At 37.8% G+C, this 26,784-nt stretch overlaps 1 protein-coding gene and 1 pseudogene across 4 annotated transcripts in view; both read right to left on the bottom strand.

The window, feature by feature from the left end:
* Positions 1-3,482: 3,482 nt before the first annotated feature.
* Positions 3,483-26,784, bottom strand: part of ANGPT1 (angiopoietin 1) — a 238,642-nt gene continuing 215,340 nt past the window's right edge. For all 4 annotated transcript variants that reach the window (XM_015566158.1, XM_006753898.2, XM_006753899.2 and 1 more), the window contains 2 exons: positions 16,881-17,011; positions 3,483-5,947 (listed from right to left, as the gene is read on the bottom strand). In XM_015566158.1, the coding sequence (XP_015421644.1) occupies positions 5,787-5,947; positions 16,881-17,011 (292 nt within the window). In that variant the 3' untranslated portion in view covers positions 3,483-5,786. The remainder of the gene's footprint in view (positions 5,948-16,880; positions 17,012-26,784) is intronic.
* On the bottom strand, positions 18,953-20,134 carry LOC102769646 (annotated as a pseudogene).

Here is a 26,784-nt window from a genome sequence, read left to right on the forward strand (position 1 = left end):
CAATAAATTATCAAAACAAAGCGAGGCCGCAATATTCTATGAAATGGATGAAGAAAAATGAAGGAGGCCCAAATGTTTCTTTAAACTTAAAAACATGTATATATAAAATGTACTACTGAGTAGTATTACTCATTTTTTTACACACATTATCATCACACACAACAAAACACAATACAGTCTTCCACGGACTAATCACTCTTGTCTCACTATTCTCATTGCAACTCAAATATACTTATATCAACTCTAGTAATTTTAAAAATTTTGACTGCTCATTAATGTCTACTTGCTTGTTTTTCTCTCTAGTTTTGAGTTTCTTATGCCGTAATCATCTGTATCCCCAAAACCTTCCTAAAGCTTCATCTAGATGCCAGTAACTGTTCCATAAATATATTTGTTAAATATAATGCACACTCTTTTAATTACATTAAAACTATAAATAATTTCCTAAAGGAAAGGCTTATGTAACTATATTTCTGCATCTCATTATGACTGTTATGGCTCAACCTTTCTCCTAATGGAAATATTAAAATTAATCTGCAGCCTTAATGAGTTTCCTCTCTAACCTTTTACACCATTGTTATGCTGTTTAGACACTGCCTTAGAGTGCACACAAATGAATATTTTCTGCCTATAATATTTTAGTACATTTTTTTTAGCTGATTCTGGTTCCTTACAGCCTATCTAGGCAAAAGATGCATTGAAATTTTTTTATTTATATAAGAGAAACTTAGGTAGAGTAGTCACAGTTCTGTTGGCATTAGCAGTTGACAGTGGTACCCTCTAGTTCCCACCATCACAACATGCACAGAGACTACCTCTGAGGGCCAAGATGGAGGGGATGGACGGCAGGAAACAGACTAGTCTTATGACTGGATGAAGTAGGAGCTGGCCTGAAAAGGGTGGCATCAGAAGTCATTCTCCTCTCCACCAAAACAAAGCAAAACAAAGTAAAAAATCCTTTCACATTTTGATGAGACTTAATAGTCCATCTTGAGATTGTTTTTCTTGGTTTAAAAGGCAAAGCCCTGGGAGTTAGTAACCTTCACCATTATCTGTCACTGGGGATGAGTCTATTGTTTTCTTTCTTGAAATAATGCAAGAGATGTAATGACTTGTTCAATGTCTGCAGTTCCTAGGAATTCTTTTAGTATGTTCACTCTCATAACCTCAATGGCTAATTTAAAGTAAGTAATCAACAAAGCAATGATCAGAGGAATACATGAGAAAATATTGACCTTGAAGTGGAAGAAACAACTTTTATTAAAAGAGCCAAATCAACTGAAAAAGAAGGCTTCATTAGAACCTTGAACACTAAAACAGAAAATAAGCTACCCAAATATATATCTAAAATAAAAACAATTATAACTGTGTAACAAAATGAGTATTATTTAATAGTATATTTCATATATTGACATTATTTTAAAATTAAAAGGAGAGTTAGATCTTCCTCACCCTCACAATATATATATATATGTTCCAGCAAAGTTGGTAATGAAGTGGATTTCTGAGGTGACTAAAGCTATAAATTTGGGCACCATCTTGTTTTTCTGGAGAAGAATGGGCTCATTTTAAAGTGTGAAAATAAATGGTTTAAGAGACTGGTCAAATCTATGAGTGTTGGATTTCATATAAATAGAAGAGATTTCTTAATTTTTCAGAGTAATTCAATTATGTTTAACAAATATGAAAGGTCTACTAAGTACTGTGGGGCATTAAAAGATGAGTAAGAAGCAGACTCTGATAAAAACAGTAGGGAATATAAGACAAAGCTCCAAAAATATATTAAGAGCTGTAAAGAGTATGTGAGTGGAGGGAGGGTGACAATTAGCAGAGGGCATCAGAAAAAGTGTCATGAAGCAGCTACTATTTTGATGCACATAGAAAACTGTTGAAACCTGCCATTCTGAAGGAGATGAACATTATTTTAGGGAGTGTTTCTGAAACTTTAGATTGCATAAGAATCTCACATGTGTGGGTGGGTGGATGGGGGGGCTGTAATAATCTATATTAATTAGCTATTATTACAAGAATAATGCTTAACAAAACACCCCCAAAAATTTAGGGCTTAAAACCAACGCTTAGTGTTTCTCCTGATTATGTATGTTAGCTGGGCAGTTCTATTAACCTAAGCCAGGCTCAGTTGATGTCATTTGAGATCACTCGTGTTTCTGGGGTCATCTGGTGGGTCAGCTGGGGGCTGGATGAACTGGGTGGTCTCTAATCCTCCGTTAGGCTACTCTGGGCTCTTTCTCCTGGTACTTTTCCTAGATTGGAGCTGAATGGGTCTTGAGAGCTAGGCTCAGAAATGACACACAGGTACACCTGCATTCTTTTCAGCAAGAGCAAATCTCAAGATAGCCCCTCATGGGATGGGGAAACAGACTCCACCTGTTTATGGGATGGGTGGCAAAGTCACATTGCAAGGACATGTACAGAGAAAGGGAAGGGTGGGGTCCTTTCTGTAATCAGTCTAGCACCAAGGCTTCATCGTTTTATTTTTCTTTGTTATTTTTTTAATCCCCACCCCAGGATATTGTTCCATTGGTTTTTAGAGAGAGTGGAAGAGAGAGGGAAAGACAGAGAAAAATATCAATGTGGGAGAAACACATTGATTGGTTGCCTTCTGCACGAGCCCTGACCAGGGCCCAAGCCAGGGAGGAGCTTGCAATGGAGGTATGTGCCCTTGACTGGAATCAAACCCAGGACCTTTTGATCTGCAGGCCAATGCTCTATCCACTGAGCCAAACCAGCTAGGGAAAGGCTTCTTCGTTTTGATTGGAATGTGAGTAGGTGAAATGGAGCTACCAGGCGATGCAGGCTGAGGTTAACCTGATATGTTTATTTCAAATGTAGGCAGCCGTGAGGAAACACTGAAGAGTTTTGAGCAAGGAAGGAACATCTTCAAAGTCTGGCTTTAACAGTAAGCGTGTGTGGATACGGGGTGAACAGGAGCAGAGAGTAGCAGGAGGAAGGGTCTCTTTCCCAATCATGTAGGTGCAAGTTAAAGAGTGTTCAATGTGGTGGCAGAATCAGGAGAAAGGTAAGAAGCTTCCTCATAAGGACTGAAATGGTAAGACAGCTGGTAGGCCTGGAGGCACAGGTGGGGAGTTCTCTGCCTTTTATACCAAACTCATATTCAACGCTCATCCTATTGTTCTACGGGCAGAGTTCCCAGATTTTGTTGTCAATTGACCTATGCTAACACAGCATTTAATAATTGGCAGGACATAATCGCAGAGTGGAGATGTGGGACTCCGACTCATTGCTTTGATCGACCATCCTGATGAAGCTAAGCTTTCTTATCATATCCCAGACTCAAAGATTTTCTAAGATTGAGGCTTGAGTTCATTCAGTATGTGGTTGTTGTTTTTTTTCCCAGTGATTCCATACTTCATAGGTCTCTGATTTTAAAATATTTATTTTAAATGATATAAGGGTGCACAAATATGTTATTTTCAATTTTATTTAAATCAAATAAAATTGTGATTGTTGTGAAGAAATTTGCATAGAAACCACGAGTTTTATTGAAATAAAAATTTAAAGACAAAATCCTAATGCCTACTTATCTTATCCTGAAATAATTAAATGAAAAGGATATACACGTTAAATCGCCAAAAACATGTAGGCATTACACAATGCACATAATGAAATCACAAAACATTTTATATTGCTTTATTATAAATAATTGGAAAAAATATTTCATTTCTCAAACCCAGATAACAAAACAGTAAATATCATGCTTTTTTTTTGTTATTTCATTTTATTTTTGTAATATGACTCGAGGAATAGTATTTCTTATCAAAAAACTGGTTTAAAAAATCTGTAGAAACACAAAAGAATTAAACACTCACTTTCATTCTTTTAAATGAAGGCAATCAAGAAGGTTTTTAGAGGGAGAGACTAATCAGTACTATGAAGGAGTCACCAAGAATAGAAAAACTGTAATACCTGCAAATAGCACGTATAAGGCAAAACAAGGTTGTATACAGATGCATACATATAAAGACTTGATGGTAAATTTTAAAAAATACTTTCTTAAAAATGTGAATAGCTCTATTCTCTCAAATAGAGGAGAGCCATAAAGGCATACCAGATCAAGTCATCAGGTTTGAAATCGGTATTGTTGCTTTGAAGAAAACTTTTATTTTTCTAAAAGAACACCCAATATGTATTTCAATTTTCTTATCTCATGTTTTGATAACACCTGTTCACTATTGTAAACTTGAACACTTAGAGACAGTAGTAACTTAAAACTCACTTAAAATAGATTATACCACAGGCATATCTTCATTAAGAAATTTATAGCAACCAGCAGTTAAAAATTTTTTATTCAATAGGTGACTATGATTAATTTTTGTGTGTATTTCCCTTATGCATAATACAGAGTTTTGCCAATTTTTATCACTAATAATTTTAAAAATCTGAAACTGCTTAAGAAAAACAGAGCCTGAGGGAGAAAAACATGAAAAAATAATGTATTTCATAAAGTAGTGTAGTATATTTCTTTGAAAACTTGTGTTTATTGGCATCAATTAAGAACAGTGTTGCATATTCCAGATTAAACAGCTATTAGGTTTACTGTGGATATAAACACGCTATATACAATATAATTTTTTTACTTTTCATAGACTTCAAAGTGTATCATTTATGGAAACTGGAACAGGGTAAATTTGGAAAGCATGTTTCAGTTAGTGAGCAAAAATTAAATTAGCATGAAATAACAGGGTGAAGAACTGAAGATCATTATTTAAAAATAATGTAGTTACACTCACATGTATACATGCAAGAAAATACTGTAAAATAAACTGTTCCAGTTTACTTGGTTTTACTTCAGTTTAATACACTCTACAAAAACTGCTTTCATGTAGGATATCATGGGAAATATTAAATGCACGTATATTATTTTAAGAGCTTGATGATAGATTTCACATTTGTTAAACTTTACTCAGACTATAAATATATTTTTATATCAGTCAGTCAGTTTTTAAAGTAAATGAAAACTATAGTGGGGGGGGGATAATTTTTTACCATATAGGTCCATACTTGATAATGTTCATTTTTTTTTCCCGAGGACTGTATAAAAGAATAAAAGAGTAACAGAGTCTGTCCCGACATCACACTGTTAGCCTTTATGCACTACAATTCATTATGATTCAACAACATGGAGTTTACACTTGAAGATGGGTTAACTGAAATCAATGAGTAAGTATGACTTAGGAATTAGGCTTCTGAAATTCATTATCATTTAACCGACTCAGAGAGCGATGCTGTGCTTCCTGAACTTTTACTAAAATTGTGCAACAGTATAAACGGATTGTTAGTAGGTGTGCATAGAAACACCACCATTTCACTGGTGTGACACATCTTTTCCACGGATTATGAAAGGCCTGCTTCTATTCTTCATGTACATTCTTTTTGTTGGTGGTTCATGTTCTTCTTCTTCAGTTTTACCTGAAATCAACCCTATTTATCATAGTTCCAAAGTAAGATCCAGTAGTAGCTTGAAGCGTGGGGAGCTGAGCGGTTCCTTCCCTTTTGAAAACATGACAGTGAGTGGCATCCTCGATAGCCGAGCCACACGAGCAGGGTCACCCCGAGCACAGACCTTTGTGAACTCAACAGGCTCCACATCCACAGTCAAGAACCTGGCTGATTTCACAGAACTGCTGCCTGTTGCCGGGAGGGGGACACAGGGTTTTGCTCCAGATGTTTTCAAGCGGTTTCTCATCTGGTAGTGTCTCCAGATTTCTTGGTTGTTTTTATAAACTGCTCCTGAGATCGTGTCTTCAAAAATCCAAGGGTCGGATCATCATGGTTGCGGAATGTAAGGAGTAACTGGGCCCCTTGAAGTAATGCCACTTTATCCCATTCAGTTTGCCCAGGTTTTGTCCCGCTGTATAGAACATTCCGTTTAGATTGGATGGACCACAAGCATCAAACCACCAGCCTGAATAAAATAATTAGTTAATAATGAAAGAAAGAAGAAATAATTACAAAGAAATTGAACATTTGGAAATTAATGGCATTAACTGAGGGAAATGTGTTCATACTTGTTATGATCGCTTGCAAATAGTAGACACTCAAGAAATAGCTTGCCCTTAGTAGAACTGTTTCAAATGACACCCGGTTTAGGCATTATATGAACCAGAGAGAGGAATGCTCTCAGAGAATCAAGTGTCTGTGTCACTCCATTGGGACACATTTCCCACGGGATGATGGGAAGCTTCTAGGTTTCATTAAATGGCCTGGGTTTATTTGTAGGGCAAGTAAAATGCAGATACCCTTAAGAGGCATCCCACCTTACGCCTATTATCGGGAATAGGACAATGAATTATTTGTGAAGAAATTCAGAGGTTTAGATAACTGACATCTAAACAGAGAGAGAGAACGATGTTTTTCCATCTGTTTCATAATTCTGCCAAGAACTGGCCCTCAGCTGCTTCTGAAATGAATTGGACACTGGGCAAGGACTATGAGGCTCAACTTGAATTTGAATTTCTAGCCCTCTCTGTATGTAATAGCAATATGGGAAGTATTCATCAGTAGTAGCCATGTAGTTCCTATGTAGCAGTGTTTTTCTGAGATTGTTCACGTTCTTTTGAAACCTAGTAAGAGGAAAAACAAACAACTTGATCAGCGACATGGGGACCCTATGCTTGCATAGCTCTCCATAAGGATAACTCGGTACTTTATATTTTTTTAATGAATTAAGTTCTCAGATTTTTAGATAAAACATAGTACTTTTTCTCCCTCTCCTGAAGTAAAACTGCTGAAATCTTCAGGGAGAAAGTGATGCCAGAGACATTCTGGCATATTTTTACTTGGATACAGCTGACCTCCCTTTGATTGCAGAGTTATACCTAAGGGACTCATAGCCACAGAGAGAGAAAGCTGCGCAGCTGATGTTTAACTGTAACACAAGCATCATCCTGCAGAAACTTTAGAAAAAGTTAAGTGGAGAAAAGCTAGTTCTCATTTTTCAATTTTGGAAGATGAATACAGCTGGGTTGTGTTTATCAAGTCATACTAGAGACATAACAAGCTGTATTAATTATCAGCTCATATTGGGGAGCGGTAAGGTATGCTGATGAACTAGGAGGGATGCTGTATTCAGTGCCGTTTTACCAACTGCATGCAAACAACATAGATGTGGAGGCGATGAAAACACAAGGAACAAGAAGGTTCTTTGGCAAGGAAGGAGGAACTGTAACATTCCGCCTTTTGTCTTAAGATTAATTCCTTTAAATATTTTTGATAAGTACAACTAGCAAAAATATGTTATTTATGTTACAAAAGACATTCTAATATTAGGGAATTCATTTACCCTGAAGACTCTCAAAGGAGAAAATGAAACCCAACTTGATTGCTATGGAGTTTCAACTTTCTCCTCCTTTCCTGTGACCTTGAGGCCCTCTTTCCATCATGTTAATGAGCCTTTCATAGTTTTGCAAATGTCCACCAGGGTCTCTGAAGCAAATTCAGCCACTCTATTGTTGAGAACTACTGAAAACCATGGACCAGTCCTCCAAGCCACATGAGGGCACTTAGAGTAAAAGTGTGGTTTTGTTTGGTTTCTAGAACGTCATAAGTATCCTGGAAGACTGTGGGAAGGCAGATGTCTGTTGCAACAGCAGCCTGGCAATCCACAGCACAGGCCAAAGGACACATTGGTTGGGAAATTTCACATGAGCTTAAGAAAATGACAAGCAACAGTAGGGATACATGAGAGTATTGACTAAATCGATCTTGCGTATGTTTCTAATGAGTACAGTGGGAAAATGTTTGTAGTAGGTGAATGGCATTTTAGAGACATTGAAAGAAGACCAATGGCTGGGTTAGAGTTAACAAGAGAAATGGTGGCCTGAGGTGAGAAGGCCTAATGATCAAATCACAGAGTCTTGTTCATTAACCTAAGAAACAGAAAGGCCTGGTCTATACGGCTCTCTGGCGTACTGAGCTACTAAGCGCTGCACTGAGCAGAGTTCATTTGGCAAATGACTGACAAGTGAGGACAGGCTTCCTGACAGGTTGACTGGCTTTGACTCTGTCTTCTTGTAAAGTCTCTAGGGTCGGAAGTAGCCTGGTTTACTAAAAGTTACATTTGATAAACCATCCATGCTTATTATATTCATTTTTCCATTATTTATTCATTCAATATGCCATTATTAAGTGCTGTCACACAACACTCAATAAGACAAATATAGTCCCTGCCCTCATGGAACTTACTTCTAATGTGAAAAACAGACAAAAGCAAGCAAATAAATAAATACAAATCATGAGCAAAGAAAGAAGAACACACAGAAACATCAGGGAGCTGTAAAGGAGACTAGCAGGAAATCTACTTGACTTTCCAAGGTCCTGGAAGAAGTTGATATTGAATGAGACCTCAAGGATGAGAGGGAGGCAGCCACGTGAAGATGGAAAGACTCCTGTAAGCAGAGGGTAGCACCTGCCAATGCCATGGAGAGGAAAGAACGCTTTGAGCTCAGGGACTAAGAGAACATCAGTGCAGCTGGTATGGTGAACAAGAGGGGCACTTGCAGGAATAAAGGTGAGAAGTGGACAATCTTGATAGAAAGTTAAATAATTCTCATGGGAAAACTTACAGTTGATTCAGTCTACTTGTCAATCATCAGGTGAACAAGTAAAACATTCTCTAGGAGTAGGAGTCAACATTTAATCAGGAAAACTAAGAGTTTCAGGTTAGATGTTTAATAAAATATTATGTGGAGCCCTCATTCTGTGACTATAATCTGCCAAAGCCATCCTGAGGATAAGTGGCAGCAAGATAAAGGGGAAAAATTTGAATCTAGAATCAACTAAAAATATTAACCAATAGGAAGACAAAGAGGTCAGACTAAGTAAAACAAAATTACGGACATTAAGGAGTACACCATGTTTTTTTGTTGTTGTTTGTTTGATTTTAAAAAGCATGTTTTTATTGATTTTTAGAGAGAGGAAGGAAGAGGGAGAGAGAGATAGAAACATGGATGAGAGAGAAACATGGATTGGCTGCCTCCTGCATGCCCCCTACTAGGGATAGAACCAGAAATCCAGGCATGTGCCCTGGCAAGGAATTAAAACAGTGACCTCTTGATGCATGGGACGATGCTCAAGCAACTGAGCCACATCTGCCAGGCCATAGTTTTGTGTAGGAAAGAGATAATAGACTGTTTTAAAAAATGAGATGACAGCCATTAATACAAAGCTTTTTAAAATCTTATAAACAGCTTGCCTGGTGTGTCTCAGTGGTTGAGTGTCGATTGTTGAACCAGGAGTTCATGCTTCAATTCCTGGTCAGGGCACATGCCCAGGTTGTGGGCTCAATCCCCAGTGTGGGGCATACGGGAGGCAGCCTATCAATGATTCTCTCACCAGTGATGTTTCTATCTCTCTCTCCTTCTCCTCTTTCCTCCTCTACTCTCTGAAATCAATAAAAATATATTTAAAAGAATAAAACAAAAATCTTATAAATAGAGGCAGAAAGTCCTGCTTGTGGGCCCATAAGTCCCACTCATTTACCAACTGAGCTGGGTCCTGAAGGGGGGGTGTCTCTGGACAGAAAGAGACTCGAAAGAGAACATGTATGTACTCTCGGACAGCCGGGGAGAGTGACTGCCAACAGCCTGGCTGGCTGGAGTGCCAGTGGGTGAGGGGTTGGAGAATAACAGCGTTAGCACAATAAATAGGAGTGACAACACAAAGGTTTTTATTATATTATTTTTTTTTGTAGCAATGGGGAGCCTGTGAGCACCAAATCAGAAATGAGAAGACCCAGACAGTGATGCTGACTTCAACTAATAACTATGAGCTTTTAGTAAAAAATATATATAAAATGTTATTTTTGAACAGTTAATATATATCAAGGACTCTGCTAAAATATTTTTATGCACTTTCTCATTTTATTCCCCAAATAGCCTTACGTGGTGTGGCTAGGACCACAGTAAAGGCACCAATGCTCAGGTAGTTGAAGGAACTTTTCTAAGAACACACGGCCACAGCTCTTCATTCGTAAGATGTGCTTTATAAATGTCTGATCAACAGTTTTCCCAGCACAGCTTCAGGGATCAAATAAGACAATGCGCTTTTCCCCTTGTTCTTTATGTGTCTGGGAGTAACAAATAAGCAACATGCTAAACAAGTTAAGGTAGAAAAGGCACTTTAAGTTTGAAAGAACTCGGTGATGTAAGCAAAGGCGAGAAGCAAGCAGCTTCCATCGGCTGCTGGGACAACTGATAACAACATGTCTCAAATGTTTTAAAATTGGCAACTGCTGAGATGCACTTTGCCAAGCATTTTTCTTCATAACCTGTAACCTCATGTATATTTTAGTAAGAAATCTGAGATGCATGCTTCTAATTCATTTACACTTAACTCATTAAAATTTAGTTTTGTAATAACTACCCTGTGCTTCCTAGGCCTTTAAAAATCATTCAAGTCTTTTATCTTTGAAGCAGAAATTCGTATTTTATCACCCATCCATGAAAGTCTGCCCAGAAAATAGGAATTTAATTCTAAACTCGGTATTCAGGAAGTTCAAATTTATTTATAAGTCAGGAAACCTAACTCTCAAATTCTGATCTAAACAAAATGTCTCTCAACACGCTTTCCTAAGGTAACAAGTATAGCAAGATAAAAAGATATATCTGTTTTTATAGGTTCCATTCATTCATTTTCAATGCATGCATTCTAATCATCAGTATGCAAAAGAGCTTGCACAGAAAATAAGATGTTCCTCTTTTATCACCAAGGATGAAGCTGAACTAAACTGATTGGTGCCACTGTTATCAGTGGGATCATCACAAAATACCTTGTGCTGAGTCATGTGCACAATGTTGGCTTTAGGCCAAGGATGCTGCTTCCCTGCCTGCCCCTCCCACTCCCCGTTTCTCTTTTTTCGTTCGAAAGATGAAAAGTTATTTATCCTGGCCCGTAATCTTGAATTCATTTAAAACCTCTAGGTATACTCTTACTGTCTCTTCCCTCCCTTGGACTTCATTTCATATCAAGCCCTCATTAAAACGTGCTGCAAAGTAGGGTTGAATTCTTGTGTTTGAACGCCATTCCTTTAACAGAGGCAGAGGGAGGAGTGGACAAGGTGGTGGCTTATATGAAGGTTGCGTTCAAGTCCTATGCCTGACACTAATTTTGTGACTTTTGGATAATTATCTAACTTTTCTGCATCTCAGCTCTTGCCTAATTCAAAGGGCTTTTAGAAGAATTGCGTAAGTTATTAAATACAAATTACTTCGGATAATGCAAAAATGCCTGTTAGACAGCAAGAGGGCAATAAATATTCACTATATCACTGTCAGAATAAAATGCAAACAAAAATGATTATTTCTCATTGATTGCCAGTTATTAACCTTTGGTAACAGCTTTGTGCTATAGAGCTATTGATTCTGGCTCATTATCCAAACTTATCCTTTGAAAGACATTTTCTGATTTTTTTTCCTCTTTTCCAAGAAGCGAAAATTTCCCCCAGAAAACAGGAATATAGTCCTAAACTTTGTACTTAGGATGTGAAAATTTATTTGAAAGTCAGGAACCTAATAGTCAAATTTTTTCCAATTTAGAAATTTAGTCTTCTGGGGTTTAGTTATTCTTAATATTTAGTCCAATCTTCTATATTCGTCGCTTTGTTCCATGTGCACATGCAAATATTGCACATATACATACTTCCTATGGATCTTTAAGTTCACGCAATGTCACATTCATACCCATGTTGATTTATTTTTATGTCTTCTCATCAGGATTACTTGTAATTTAGTTATGTCCTTTCAGATTCAGGGAGAACATATTCATTCATTTAACCAACATTTATTGAGCATTATGTGCCTAGCACTATGCTAGACACGGAGGATACAGTGGCAGATAGCATGACGTCCCTGCCTTGAAGAAATGTAAATTTTTGTGGAATAGGTTTACAGATTATGTAACAAATAAATTGCTTTGATATAAATAGTGCAATATAGATTTTTGTGGTCAACCTTAAATTATCAACGTGCATCTTTTCTTTCAACATTTTTGTCTTAAAATCTAGGGAATACCAGTTATCTGACAATGCTTAGCACATCCTTCTTGGGCTATTAAAAACTCTAAGATGATCCTATTTTCCCCCAAATCTTGTCACTTCAACCAGTTAGAGAAGCTACTAATTTCTTGCATTTTCTTTGTCTTCTTCAAGATTATATAGAAGATAAGACAAGCATTTATCAACTCTAAGCTGTTAGCATCTGCTAAGTTCTAGGGTGTATAAAGAAATTTATGTGTATGGCTTTATCCCCTTTCAGGACTGAACTGAGAGATATCCTTTGTTAGCTTTAGCAAGACTTGTCTGCCGGCTGACATAGTTTATGCGTGGGAAAAGACACTGAAGTTTTCCCCACAACAGATTTCTCTCTGCAGAAGATTAGGCCACATTTTTACATAGCTTTTATATTATACACTAAATATGAAAATTGTGTTGGAAGAAGAGTAAGGTAAGAAAAAGAATTTAAAACAATACCATACTTTGTTTTTGCTGGCAACCTTTAGTGATTGTAGTTTCTAACAGACTTTTAGAAATACTTATTTTGAAGAATGCTAATGTAGTACCACAGACCACATTTTCTTTGAATGTAAGCTTGCTTTGAATATGATAATCTAGTGATAAAAATTTTTCATTTTCATAATTTGGAAGTCAGATGTTCTTTGCATATTTATTTTTATATACAGTAAGTCCATATAAAAAAAGCATGCATTGAATGAGATTACATTTTCATTTTCTTAATGTTAAATAGTAGGTAAAACGTTACATTTATAAGAAACAGATTTTTTTCTTTGGGCTCAGGAGGGCACAGTTGGAGCTTCCCTGTGGGACTAAATTATTTTCTACAGTCACCTTAAATGTATCCGACCTACTACTTAAATATGCAGATTTGTCACCATATGCTATATAAAGGGAAAGAACTTACAAATTTTCCTAATGTCGATGGAATCATTGAGCACAGATTACTTCTGGCTTATAAATCTATGTTGACAAATCATCTCTATTTAATGATTAATAGAGGGGTCACATCCATAGAAAACGTGTGTGGAAATTTTGAACTCAAAATATAGAGTTTGATTTCACAAGAAATGTGTAATGAAACATGAAAATTTTTCAAAATTTAAATTGGATGGAAGAATGGCTGGCTTTTGGGTAAGGCAGGAATAGGTACATATGCTTCTGTGAAAGGAGCGGTAACACACGGTGGTACCTATTCCTATTGAAGGGAATGTGCTTTCTCAGCCAACTACACCTCTTTTCCACCCAGCCATGCACTATGAATTACAACGCATGCACTGAAATTACTATTACTGCAGCCACAGAGAGGACATGGATAAGGGAATCACAGAGCCAGAAGAACATGGAAGGGACAATCTTTTTTGGATCCACAATTACAAGGACATGCCTAAGAAAGCTCTTTCATACAAATAGCCGTAAGCTCTCTCGGTGAAGGTGTCCATAACTAGAAATGCACAATCCTCCCTGGCAATCCTTCTGACCTTTGATCATTGACACCCCACCTACGTTACTTCTCCATTCCTGCCACAGCTCTACCACAGGTTATATTGTGTCCTTAGAACTTGCAGAGTTTTATAAATTATGTTATTTCTTATTTACTTTTTCTGTGGATGGTCTCCCTCAAAAGAGGAGGGTTCTAGTCTAACTTGCTCAATCTCTAATAGTAGTTGACCCTTCATGCACATTAAACTATGTTATTGTTAGAAGGTAAGAAGTTAGAATGTTAGAAGAAAGATCAAAATGTTCTACCATATGTCTAGCTGAAATACCTTCTGCTTTCAATTAAGCCCACCTCCTGTTGTTCAGTGTTGGACAGATAAGGGTAAACAATGATACCACATTCTCCAACTATAATCCTGCCGTGTACTTGAAGAAAACTATTGAGGACAGTTAGTAGGCAATAAATCTTACTTTCCCCTAAATTCCTTTTAGAAGAAACAAAGCAAAAACATAAACAAGATAAAAAAGCTTTAATTGATGATGACAGAGAACTATAAATTATTAGTTTCAAAGAGTATGGAATCTCACTGCTTAAAAGAGACTATTTTAAATAGGCAACAAGTTCAAATTCAATTTTTTTAAAAGGAAATCATTAGATGAGAAAGTGGTTCTGAGAGAAAATATGACAGAGAAAACAGAGGTGATGGGGAGGAGCTAAGTAGATGCAAGTTCCAGGTAGTACTCACATTACCTGAACTGTCTGTCACATGCATCCTTACGCTCTCCAGCTCTGAGCTATCTAAATTCCACACATGAGCTTTGTAGACTGAAGAGCTTTGCAAGACCTGGATTCTTTCAAAAGGATTTTTGATAGGGTAATGGCATTTGTTACAAAGACACGTTTACTTAGAGTATTCCAGCCCAAGCAATGGAAATTTTCTCTCCCCAACATATGTGTTTATTGGTGAGTAAGAAGCGGGTCCAAGAACGATTATGGATGAAAGAACATGACAAAGTACACTCATTTGAAGCAGAAATAAAACCATAAATCTGAGCAATGAAGTTTTCACATCGACAACCAAGAGGTGTATTCTCTTTACTTTGCTCTACGTTTTCATTATTATGACAGAACTATGAACATATTGGATGCTCTTCTAAGGAAACATTCGAAAGATTTTACTGTTGATCTCTCATGTGTTGTATTTATTTGGTAAGAAAAATTATCTGTAAAAATAGACATGAAGAAAATGAGTGTGTTTCGGTATTAAAATGGGCAGAAAAGTGGACAATCAAAGTCTTTCTGTCTTTGTATCAAGTTTCTGATAATTCCCTTCATGGGATCAGAAAGGTAATAAAAATAAAAAATTTCTCTCTGGAAAAAAGTTCAAAACCTAATCTGTCTGTGCTTGCTTTGGCAGCCCATATACTAAAATCTACCATTAAAAAATATTTTAAATTTCTAATAACTGCTTTGGGGAGGGGGTCATAAGATTACATAGACAGGACTTTTAACTGTTTGAGGAGGTTAAATGTGATGCCAAATGGCATGTTTCGAGCTTAAGAAGACGGTTATGATAGAGGCAGAGTCATACTGGGCTAGCATTGATAATACTAGAGCTGGTCTCATGCTGAAAAGATGTTAATATAAATGGAGTGGTTGGGGTCAATGGAATGTTATTTGCTGTAGTATTAATGGAGATTGTGGCGAGGGGTGGGTGGTGGAGGGGGGTGAGGATGAAGGTAGAAAGGCTTCTCCAAAACCGTCTCTCCATACTCTTCTATGCTCTGTTAATTGATAAGAAAAATGTCAACCTAATGATACATTTCATTGGCTTCAAAATTTGAAAGCGATTTAAGGGTTACAAGATGGTTATTCATTCATTCATGCACCGTATTTTTTATTGAGCTCCCATGTGCAACAATCTACTGCACTAGATGCTAAGGATGAAATGATGAGCATTAATTTACTTTTGTCTTCCTTCTGTGCAAAGTGGAGATTAGAGTTCCTTTTCCTACTTATGTCACTGAGTTTGGAGTTCAAGTATGACAGTATAACAAATAAAATAGCATGTAATAACAATGCTAATAGTATCACATTTTGGGAAGAAAAATGTTAGATTTAAACAGTTTTTTTTTTTTTTTACTGGAATGAAAAGGTGTTTTGTTGTAGAATAAGAAAGAGAGAGAATCAGAGCAGTTAAAGGTGGGAGTGATAGCTATTCCATTAAGAGAAGGGAATAACACTAAACCTGTGAGGAGAAACACTGGGCAAAAAGCTTCCTTTACAATTTTGTTTGGTGCCAACTCCTTCTCTGTCAGGGCCTATAACATTCTTGAGCCTCATGATTTGCCAGTGGGGGTTAGCTTAGTGCTTCTCAGGCTGCAGTCAGTTATTTATCAACTTTGCAGTTTTTGCCATAGCTGCTTAGAACTGTTACTAATACTTAATAAAAATATAGTGTTCTTTAAATCAATGATTTGTTAAATATCAAATATTGTGAATACTTGTTAATGTGCAAAGTTTATATCATTCCTTTAACTAGAAAATCAGTACCACTTGCTATAATAAAAGGTAGATATGAAGCTTAATATAATTAAAACAGAATTGCTTTATTTAATTCTAGGTAGGTGCCATTGCCTGGTCAAGGCCAGGAGCCTGCGAAGAAAGTTTAGTTTTTTCTTCGCTAAGAGGGGTAATTATTGCGAAAATGCAGAGGAATCATTACAGATACACTAGCATCAAATTGAGAATTTTCCTTTTACACAATCAGAGTTGGAAAAATACTAGAAAGGAAGTTGAAAAAAAGGATTAACTTTCTTACCCAGAGATATAATCTTATTTAATGGTCTCTCTTACACCAGCTCCAATGTCTTGCAGAGGTCAATAGCATATAATGCAAAGTCCTGTATAGCTGTTCTTAACTGTATGACTTTAGATTTAACTATACCTCTTTATTCTTCTTATTCCATTTCAACAGAATTGTCAATGAACTCTCCTATGCAGTTGCAAAACATTTTGTAAGATTCCCGCCTCCCCCCGCCCACCCCTCACCCCATTATGCTGCATTATCAAATTATTGTTTATTCCACTATGGGTATCATTATGATTATTGAGAAGGTAGAGTAACTGGATCTTTAAGAGGCTAAAGAATTTATTCAGGATGAAGCTTAGCACGCCCCCTCTTAGGTATGGGGGGAGGAGGCAAACGCCTAAATGTGCTGGCATATCTTGCAGGAGGACACATGGGAAATCAGTGGGCAGAACAAATGATCTCTGGGGACTTGCTCTTAAGTTTCCTGACCAGAAGATCATAGTCCTTTCTCATAGATAAGAAACCTCAAGCTGCAAACCACTAAAACATAACGCAGAGAGTGGCCCCATAGGACTTACCTCCTGTGAGCATGAGGGCGCATTTGCACAGACAGTTGTCATTATCGGCATCTTTAGTGCTGAAATCAGCGCCATGTATGACCAGGCTGCTCTGCTGTCCTGCTGTCCCACTGTGACCCTTCAAATACAACCTGAAGTTAAAAAAAAAAAAAAAGGAAAGAAAGAAAGAAAGATAAGCCATTTAACAGAATAAGAAAACCCAGAGGACTGGTTTGTTGAATGTATGCCTTTTTCATTATTTTTTTCCCCTCTTTTCTTTTAGGGAACAAATTTATTTTTTTTCCAGAAAACATTAGGAACCATAAAAACCTAGCTCAATATTTGGCAGTACCAAAAGCAAAATACAAGTAAAAATAACATTTAGACATCATGGTTAACCTTAGAGAAACATGTTTTAAAACACCGGGTTTAACACTCTCCTGCACAGAGTAAAACAAGTTTACTCCACTGCGCTGAGATGGACTTTTAAAAACTGACATAACTTTTTAAAATTAAAAGAAGAAAAAAAAAGCACCAAGTTCTAACCCTGGAATCTCATCATTTATAAAATAACATGTTCAAATGTCCGCGAAAATAAACAACTGGTAAACCTGAAAACAAATCTTTCACTGAGTGAATTCCGATTCCACAGGATCTAGTGCGTGAGAGCTGGGGAAGGACAGCTCTGGTCCCACTCAGCTCGTACCAGATACAAACAAATGCAAAAGGAGTTCAAAATAAACTACTCAACTGAACTCTGTAGAGGAGCAGCTTTCTTTCACAAAGTAAAAGGAACCCAGTTCCACAGAGTTGTGTGTTCTGGGAGCACAGGCCAATTTTACTCCCAGAATCCCAGAGTCTTGCACTATTGAAATAAAAGTAATTTTTGTCTTGGAGCAAGTCTAATGAAGGCGCCAAAATTCTAACCTCCGTGTTTCCCCAAATGATACTTACAATGCTCTTATCATCCTTTCAATATGACTTCAACCTATTAACAGGTAACATTCTAAATATGTAAAGGTGTAGGAGGAGGTTCCCGCTCATCTGCATTAGCACGGCCCTGTCTATTCCCTTTGAAACCCTTCCAGTCAGGTTTGGCAAGCAGGATCCCTCGCGGAAGATTAAAAAAAAAAAAAAAGATTCCCATGCTCACTAGTCATTAAGCAAACATAGCCTTTGGTGCAGGAAGACTTAATATTTACAATACGTTCAACCGTTTTATAATTTAAGAATAAACGCCTCGCCTAAAGCTAATTTCACAGCCCCTTAATGTTACAATCTGGACATTTTGTTTTGTAACTCTCTTCGGTGTCTGTCTCTTCTGGCTGATTGCAGTACTCTTGCCCTGGAGGAACCCTTGAGAAAACTTTCAAAGCAAGGGACCCCCTCCTGGTACGTGAGCTGTGAGCACTCAGTTGAAGGATACCATTACTTCCCGGAAAGCCAGACCTGTCAGACTGGGACTCCCAGGGTTCTGTCTCTTCTCTCAGACAAAATCTCAGGCTGAAGATTTAGAGAAAGCATTTCTCTCCGAGCCATTCACACTGGAGGGAAATGCTGTTTAATTTGGTTTTGCACTTCTTCAAGGAGAGTTTTAGTTAAGGCTTGAGAGTTGTGACTGTCTCTCTTAATGTTCAAGCCCCAGTAGCTGTATAAACATTGCAAGAGTTCCTATGGCAGCACGACTGTTAGATTCCATTCTTTTTTTTTTTTTACTTTATTGTTGACACTATCACAGATATCCCCCTTCCCCCTCCCTCACCTTTTCCCACCTCCAGCCACCCTCTGCCCTTCCCTCTGGCCATCACAAGTTGTCTCTGTCCATGGATTATGCATAATGTTCTTTGGCTACTCCCTTCAGAGTCCATTTTTAAAAAAAATCTAAGAATCTTGTCACTTTCAAGGAAAAACAAAACAAAACAAAACAAAACAACACTTTCTCTAGAACCTTGCAGAAACTTGTTCCTTTGTTCACACAATAAAAAATGATAAGTAGACTTGTTTCTGTAGCCATTCTTGATCTTCACAGCATTCAGCAAAATCTGCCCAGTATTTTCTTGTACTCACTTCCAGCACAAATGATTTTTTTTCCCCTATGAAAGGTCATTTACATTTGACTCAAATCCTTTGTGACTTGACTGGCAAGTTCAGATTTAGCTCCTCTCTCACCACCTACCTGGGTCTCAGATACTGGTTTGTCTACCCCAGCTCCTCACTACTCTCTGGTACCACCTGCTGGTCATTTTTTTTCCTTCTGCTGGGTCATTTTGATTTGATCTGTCACCAGATTCCAATTTAGCGCCTTTCTCATTTCCTGCTTGTGCTGCCCGCTTTGGGGTAAGCTGTGCCAGGTCCTTAGTGCTCTCACCATGTCCTGAAGATTATATTTTCTGAACAACATGTAATCTTTCACAACACACAGGCAACAGACAGCGTTAATGATTTCTACTACCATGGTGTTCTGTGGATTGGTAAAATCCACTTTGTTTTCTGAATTGAGGCTTCCTAGGATTCCTACCAATCTTTTGATAACTCTTTCTCTATCCATGTGGCTGTTATTTCAAGATTTATATACAATGTGAAATGGACCTTTATTTGGAGCTTTAAACCAGGGTTCCTAAAAAGATACCTTTCATTCAGCTGGCATGGTCAGTGGTTGAGCATCAACCTATAAGCCAGGGGGTCATGGTTCCATTCCTGGTCAGGGCACATGCTCAGGTTGCGGGCTTGATCCCCAGTGTGGGTCATGCAGGAGATAGATGATCAATGATTCTCTCTCATCACTGATATTTCTCTCCCTCTCCCTTCCTCTCTGAAATCAATTAAAAATAAATATATATTTTAAAAGACATTTGTCGTATTTTCTCAGAAACCTTGCATGTGCCTGAGATGGGTAACGCTGGAAGAATAATCTGGGTCTCCTTCCTCTTGGTTTTGTACATGAAGATTTGATATGATGCACCAATTTCCCAGATTCTATCCCCAGTGTCCGGATGGAGACTACGCTGTTTGCTCCACTCTCCACCCACTGCAGTCTTCTTAGCTTCATCTCTGTAGATGCCTTCATGTAACCAACTGCTTTCTTCAGGACAGCCACCACGTCACCATCTTCTCCTCACTCCAGAGGGCTGCTGATCTCTGTCTGTAAACTTTTCAGGCCCATACAAGCCGTTGCCATATTCATTGAGCAGGTGTATGCTTCCTCCCCGAACTTGCCCCTCATTGGCATTGCAGGTGATGAGAATGCCCTGCAGCCCGGGTCCCACATGCCGGGGTCACTGCCACTGCAGCAGAGGCACTGCTCCCAGAGTCCCCACTCCTGCTGGTGAGGGCTGGTTAGCGTTTTCTCCCTTCTTTGAACTCAGCCCTTCCAACAAGCTGCTACAAGATCCAAGCTCTCTGAAACCTAAAAAAAAAGGGGGTGGGGGTGGGGAGTGGGAGAGAGATGGAGGGAAGGAAGAGGGAAGAAGGGAGGACTCCAAAATTATACCAAGACACTATAGCTTGTGTGCCTGCTGTTTATTTTACTATGCATTTTCAAACTCATATGGTTCTCTAATAATGCAGGACTGACAATAGAAAATGGGTTTATTTTATTATTGTGAGTATTAATCTCTAAACAAAAATGCCTTTAGAGTACCACTATTGCACATCACTCATTGTGTTAATTTAAAATACTGGTGATTTGCTAAACATTATTATTTATAGCGACAGGAATAACAATTCTCATTGACTAAGGACTTGTTCTGTGCCAACCCCTCTGTGAAATGCTTTGCAGCTGTTATTAAATTTAATTGTGACATTGAATTTGTGTTACAGGCATCAATATTTCCATTTTTTATAGCAAGGCTTAGAAATGCTAAGTAAGCTGGAATTTAGCCATGCTTTTCAAATCCAAACTCTTATTCATTATGCATTCCCTGGATAAATGTTTGTTGAGCACATACTATATTCCAGAAATTGTTCTAAGTACTTCAGATATAGCAGCAAACAAAAAGACAAAACAACCATGTCCCGAGGGGCTTGCATTCCAGTGGTTTCCCTAAAATTAAGTTCAAAATCCCAATTGTTTAACTTCAAGTACGGCATTCTTCGACAGCCCTACCTTATTCTCTATTTCTTACATCTGTAATACTGCCAACAACAAAAAAAATTTCTTGTGGTACAGGGGTTGAAAATCACTGGGGTAAAGGATAGAGATGGAAAAGGTGTGTTTGGTATATGGTAGTTGTTAATAATAATGAAGAAACAAGGATAATCAAAATCCTACAATAGAGAAGTAGCTAAATAGGCTACTGATTACCCTTATCCTATATAATAAAAGCCTTATATGCAATTGACCAAACAGCAGAACGACTGGTCGCTATGCAGTGCACTGACCACCAGGGGCAGATGCTCAATGAAGGAGCTGCCCCCTGGTGGTCAGTGCACTCCCACAGGGGGAGCATCACTCAGCCAGAAATCGGGCTCATGAATGGTGAGCGCAGCGGCGGTGGTAGGAGCCTCTCCCACCTCCACGATAGTGCTAAGGAGCAGCGAGTAGGCGGGCAGTAAGGAGCGAGGGGTCCCGGACTGCGAGAGGGTGGAGGCCGGGCTGAGGAACTTCCCTTCCACCCCCCTCCCCAGTGCACAAATCTTGTGCACCGGGCCTCTAGTAATATAATATAGGTCACCTAAAAAAAAAAGATATGCACTGGAAGGCATGGAAAGCTAGTCAAGATATAGTAAGTGGAAAGACAGGGTAGAAAGCAGTATGTTCCATTTATGAGAGAGAGAGACAGAGAGAGAGAGAGAGAGAGAGAGAGAATGAGAGAGAGAGAAAGTCTGGAAGGATAAATAGAAAATGTTTAGAGAAGTTTGATAGTCTGACTCAGGTAACTTTTCACTTTCTTCATTAACCTTCTGTAATATCTGAATCTTTAAAACTAGTGTATTAATTTTGTGATTTAAATAATAAAATGACTCCCATTTTAAAACCAAAAAAAAAAATCAACATTAACCCAAACCAGGAGCTCTCCAGCAGCTGTACCTGGAACAAGGGATTTGTGAAATACTACGCTGCAGTAAAAAAGAAGGAGTTCTTACCATTTGCAACAGCATGGATGGAACTGGAGAGCATTATGCTAAGTGAAATAAGCCAGTCAGAGAAAGATAAATATCACATGATCTCACTCATTTATGGAATATAATGAACAACATACACTGATGAACAAAAACAGATTCAGAGACAGAGAAGCATCAATCAGACTGTCAAACCTCAGAGGGAAGGTAGGGGAGGGTGGGGGTAAGGGGGAGAGATCAACCAAAGGACTTATGTGCTAACATACAGACCTAACCAATGGACACAGACACCAGGGGGGTGAGGGCATGAGTTGGGGGTAAATAGGGGGATAAGGACACATGTAATACCTTAATCAATAAAGAAATTTTTTTTTTAAAAAGAAGGCCTTTCTATTTGGGCTAGAAACTTCTTCAACCAGCATCTCAGATTACTCTTCACAAACTACTGAAGGATAACCTTTCGAAGCATATTGGTCTAGAATTAAAAAGCTAGTGTACACATCACACTAGTTGTCTAATGTAGTTGATGTCTGCTCATTTCCTGTTGATACTATGCATTCTTTCATATCCAGCTGGGCACTCGAAACAAACACTTCAGTGGCTCCTCAGGGCTCAGAGTCTCTAAGCGAGGGTTGCCAGTAACTTCAATTTGATACCTAAGGTCTTCTCTGGTTGAGACTTTACCCCTCTACCTAACTCTACCCAACACTGCTCCTCTGACCTTATCAAAGTCATCCAGCAATAGTCTCTACAAACCCCTGCATGTGACCACTACTGTACCAGAGTCATATTTATGAATTCTACCCACCCACAGTACAGCTAGTGAGTGAACAATACCTCTATTTGAGTGAGACACTACCTGGACCCAGGCTAGTTCTAGACAAAATTTTACATCATCACGGAACAGAAATAATGAGGATCAATTACTATTTGGAGCTATATGTATGTATGTTTTAACTTGTGTTTGCACCTAAGTATTATATGTATATACGTATATCCCATCATTATTTTGTGAGATTTAATATTATTTTTAGCAAACGACAATACTATTGTATGTTTGTGCCAAAGGATTTTACAAATGTCCTATAGAGATTTTGTTTTTTGAGCCAGAGCAAAATATACAATAATTAAACCCTAGTCAAGTTTTCTTGGTTTCGATGATTACTAGAACTTGTAGTTAACAGTAGGCTGAAGGGAGCGCTTCTAAGGCTGAATTATCACATGAAGCTTGCATTTTAAAATTCTGAGAGGCAGGGTAAAACTCGCTAGTGATACAAAACTGTAGAAGTTTTTAAGGGCAGACTCACACTTTGGTTTTGGGTAACCTATGTGGAGGTGAGTTCACCAAGGAAAGGAAAGGTGTCAACCAATGGGAGTCCTAGGGCATGTTACCTGGGTGAATTCACCACCTTCCAGAGCTGATCTAGAGTTTTAATTTGATATCTGATCACTTTCTCAGTCTCTCCAACACACACACACACACACACACACACACACACACACACACACACACACAACTGTGGGAGACTTTTGTCAGGTCTCCATTTATAGTCAAGATAAGAACACATGGGGGCCCAGTCTCCTGGTCTCCTTAGAGAGAATTTCACACAGAAAGCCAAATTAGAATTAGAAACTAGGTTATACGGTGAACACAGAATCAGAGGAGGGTGAAAAATTCCAAAATGAAGTAGCTGTGACTGTTAGTCTGACATCTCCTGCCCCACGGGGACTGGATGAGTTTAACCCTCGGGTGCTCTTGTAGGAAAAATACCAATTCCAACTCTCATTGTTGGATTCTCTCTGATTTGTCATGACTTCCCTTCTTCTTTCTTAAGATGAGTCAATACCATTTCCCTGCAGTAGCTTTAAGCTCACTGTTAGGGACAGACTTCCCAGGACACAATGATATTCTACAGTGTCTTTTGCAGGTAAGTCAGTACAAATATTCAGCTGATATTAACTGAGTGACTGCTTTGTGCTGGGTGTAGTTTATACTTTTATCCTTTCACATGAGGGTTAATGGCTAAGCCTCATATTTTACAATGGTTTTTTGTGTGCTATCAAGGCAACAGAAATAAATACACAATTACAAATTCAAGACAGAGAAAAACAAAAATAAGAAAACAAAAATCAACCCAAATCTCTGAATATGACTACTCTTGATATTATGGTTTATATACACTTAGTCTATTCCTTAATAAAGTAGAAAATGTTGTTTATTTTAAAATAGAAATGTAATATCTGAACATATTTTTACAAAAATTTCAAATAATATGTGTAAAGTTTTTGTCTACAGCCCCATCTCACCTACCTCTTTAGAGGTAATTACTTATGTCAGTTTTGTGCCCTTCAAATCAGTTTCCCCTCATGTATAAATACAAATGAAAATGAAAGCAAACTTTGTTCTTTATAACATGTTTTCATATATATAATTTCATGAGCATTTTCCCATTTCATTATATAGTCTTCTCCAGTATCTTTTAGAAGCTATTGCATAATATCATCAGTTGTCATAAGCTTAAGGCTGTCTTTATGTATCTCTAAATGAGTATGCAAGTATACATGTTAGGATTAGAATAAGGGCTACAATGTTTTTTCCTGACCTTCACCTCTAAGGACCTCATCAATGATCTGTGAAAGGATCTATGAATAAAAATTAAAAAAAATACATTTCCAGATCCATTTAAAAAAGATTTGAAGGTCAATCTTCTAGTCCTGGCAAGCTCTTCTCTGTATTATTGCAGAAGTCTTACAACTGGTCTCAAAGCCTTTCATCTTGATCCTTCCCATGCTCTCTAAACTGCATGGTCCATGTGGCTCATTCAAAAACATGTGTTTTTCCACACCTCCACTCTAGTTAAAATGCCTCCGTGTTCTCCCAACACATGAAGGATAAAGTTCAAACCAAACTTATTGTGGTTTACAAGGATTTTGAAGGTCTATCCCTCCTCTACCTTCTCCACGTATTCTCACCCTCCTCACACAGCTCCCATGACTTGTTCTTTTCTGCACATGGACATCATGCTTCTGTCTTACCAAATGCCTGTTTCCTCAAGGCAACACACACTCGCATTTCTCTCATTTCTATGTGCTGCCCCCTCTTCTTGGAACACACATCCCAACTCTGAATAGCTGCTGAAGGTTTCAAGTATAACCACAAAGGACACCAGAGAGATAACTTTATGATAACACATATTGTGTATACACTTGTGGCTTTACTTGTCTTCTCCCCGGTTTACAAGGTCTATCCCTTCTCTACCTTCTCCACGTATTTTCACCCTTCTCATACAGCTCCCATGACTTGTTCTTTTCTGCACATGGACATCATGCTTCTGTCTTACCAAATGCCTGTTTCCTCAAGGCAACACACACTCTCATTTCTCTCATTTCTATGTGCTGCCCCCTCTTCTTGGAACACCTATTCCAACTCTGAATAGCTGCTGAAGTCTTATTCATCCTTTAAGGTTTCAAGTATAACCTCAAAGGACACCAGAGAGATAACTTTATGATAACACATATTGTGTATACACTTGTGGTTTTACTTGTCTTCTCCCACAATAAGCTAGGAACTCTTTTAGGCATAAACTCTATCTTATTCATCTTTGAATCAGCAGAATCTAGAACTGTAGCTAATACAGAGCAGGGGCTCAATGTTCACTGTATAAATGAATGACTGGTGTGCTAAGTAAGTAATTTTTAGTAGGCTGAAGATAGAAAGTAAAAGCCAACTCAAGTATCAATAATCCAAATACTAAAAATATAGCTGACCCATGTTTTCAGAGGGGTAGCTTTTACAGCTCATGTAGCTAAATAGTTAAAATCCTACTTTCTTGCTATCCTACTCAAATAATTAAAACACACACACACACACACCTTCTATATCCTTCTTGATCTTTCCAATTATTTTTTTGTTCTCATTATCTTGGAGACTCCTGAATATGAACACATGTTTAATATATTATATTGATAGAATAAAGTAAAAAAAGTGGTCTCAATTCCTATTAGTTTATTGAATGCTTTATTTGTATTGTGTGCGAAGCCAACTGATATCAGAGAACAAATTGAAAATAAAAACATAGTCATGATAAATCTTTCAAATAAAATTATTTGGAGAAAAAAGCCTAATAAGGTATAGAAATATTTCCTTAAGGCCCAGCAAGTCCTTGTGTATATTTAATTAGCCATAGCTTTCTCTATTTTGCTAATAAGTGTTCCAAATGGACCTTCACTTTACAAAAGAAAAGTCAATATATAGAAAGGCCAAAGTTAGCTTTGCATCTGATTTTAGTGAAAGGGAATTTGAAGTGTGAGTCATTACAAAGAATACTTCCTCCAGAATAACACCATGGGAATCCTGGACATTTATTTTTTGCCTTTAGCCACCGTAGACGTGGCATCCATAAAGGATGATATGGTAGGACATAAAAATAAATGTGATTCCAGAACAAAGTATTTGACTTATGGACAGAAGTATGGAAGATGCCAGAAAATAAAAACAAAGTAACAACTATAACAACAAAACTCCAAAGAGTATGATTAGATGTGACCAAAAAGGCAGCCACGAAGTAAAATCATGGTTTATCCTTTTACACCCATTTTTTCCCAATTAAGGGAAAAAATTTGAGTCAGATTTGATCAATAACAGTAAAGACTTATTATCCCACCAACAGTGCATAAGGCTTCCTTTTAGCCATATCTCCATGTTCACTGCAGCACTATTTAAAAGTCAACATATGGAAACAACCTAAGTATCCACTAATAAATGAACAGATAAAGAAGACATGGTACAAATATACAATTAAATATTATTCAGTCCCCCAAAAGAGAGGAATCTTGCCATTTGCAACAATATGGGGATGAGCCT

Source organism: Myotis davidii, unplaced genomic scaffold, assembly GCF_000327345.1.
Source record: "Myotis davidii unplaced genomic scaffold, ASM32734v1 scaffold1012, whole genome shotgun sequence".
In the NCBI taxonomy this organism is placed as follows: domain Eukaryota; kingdom Metazoa; phylum Chordata; class Mammalia; order Chiroptera; family Vespertilionidae; genus Myotis; species Myotis davidii.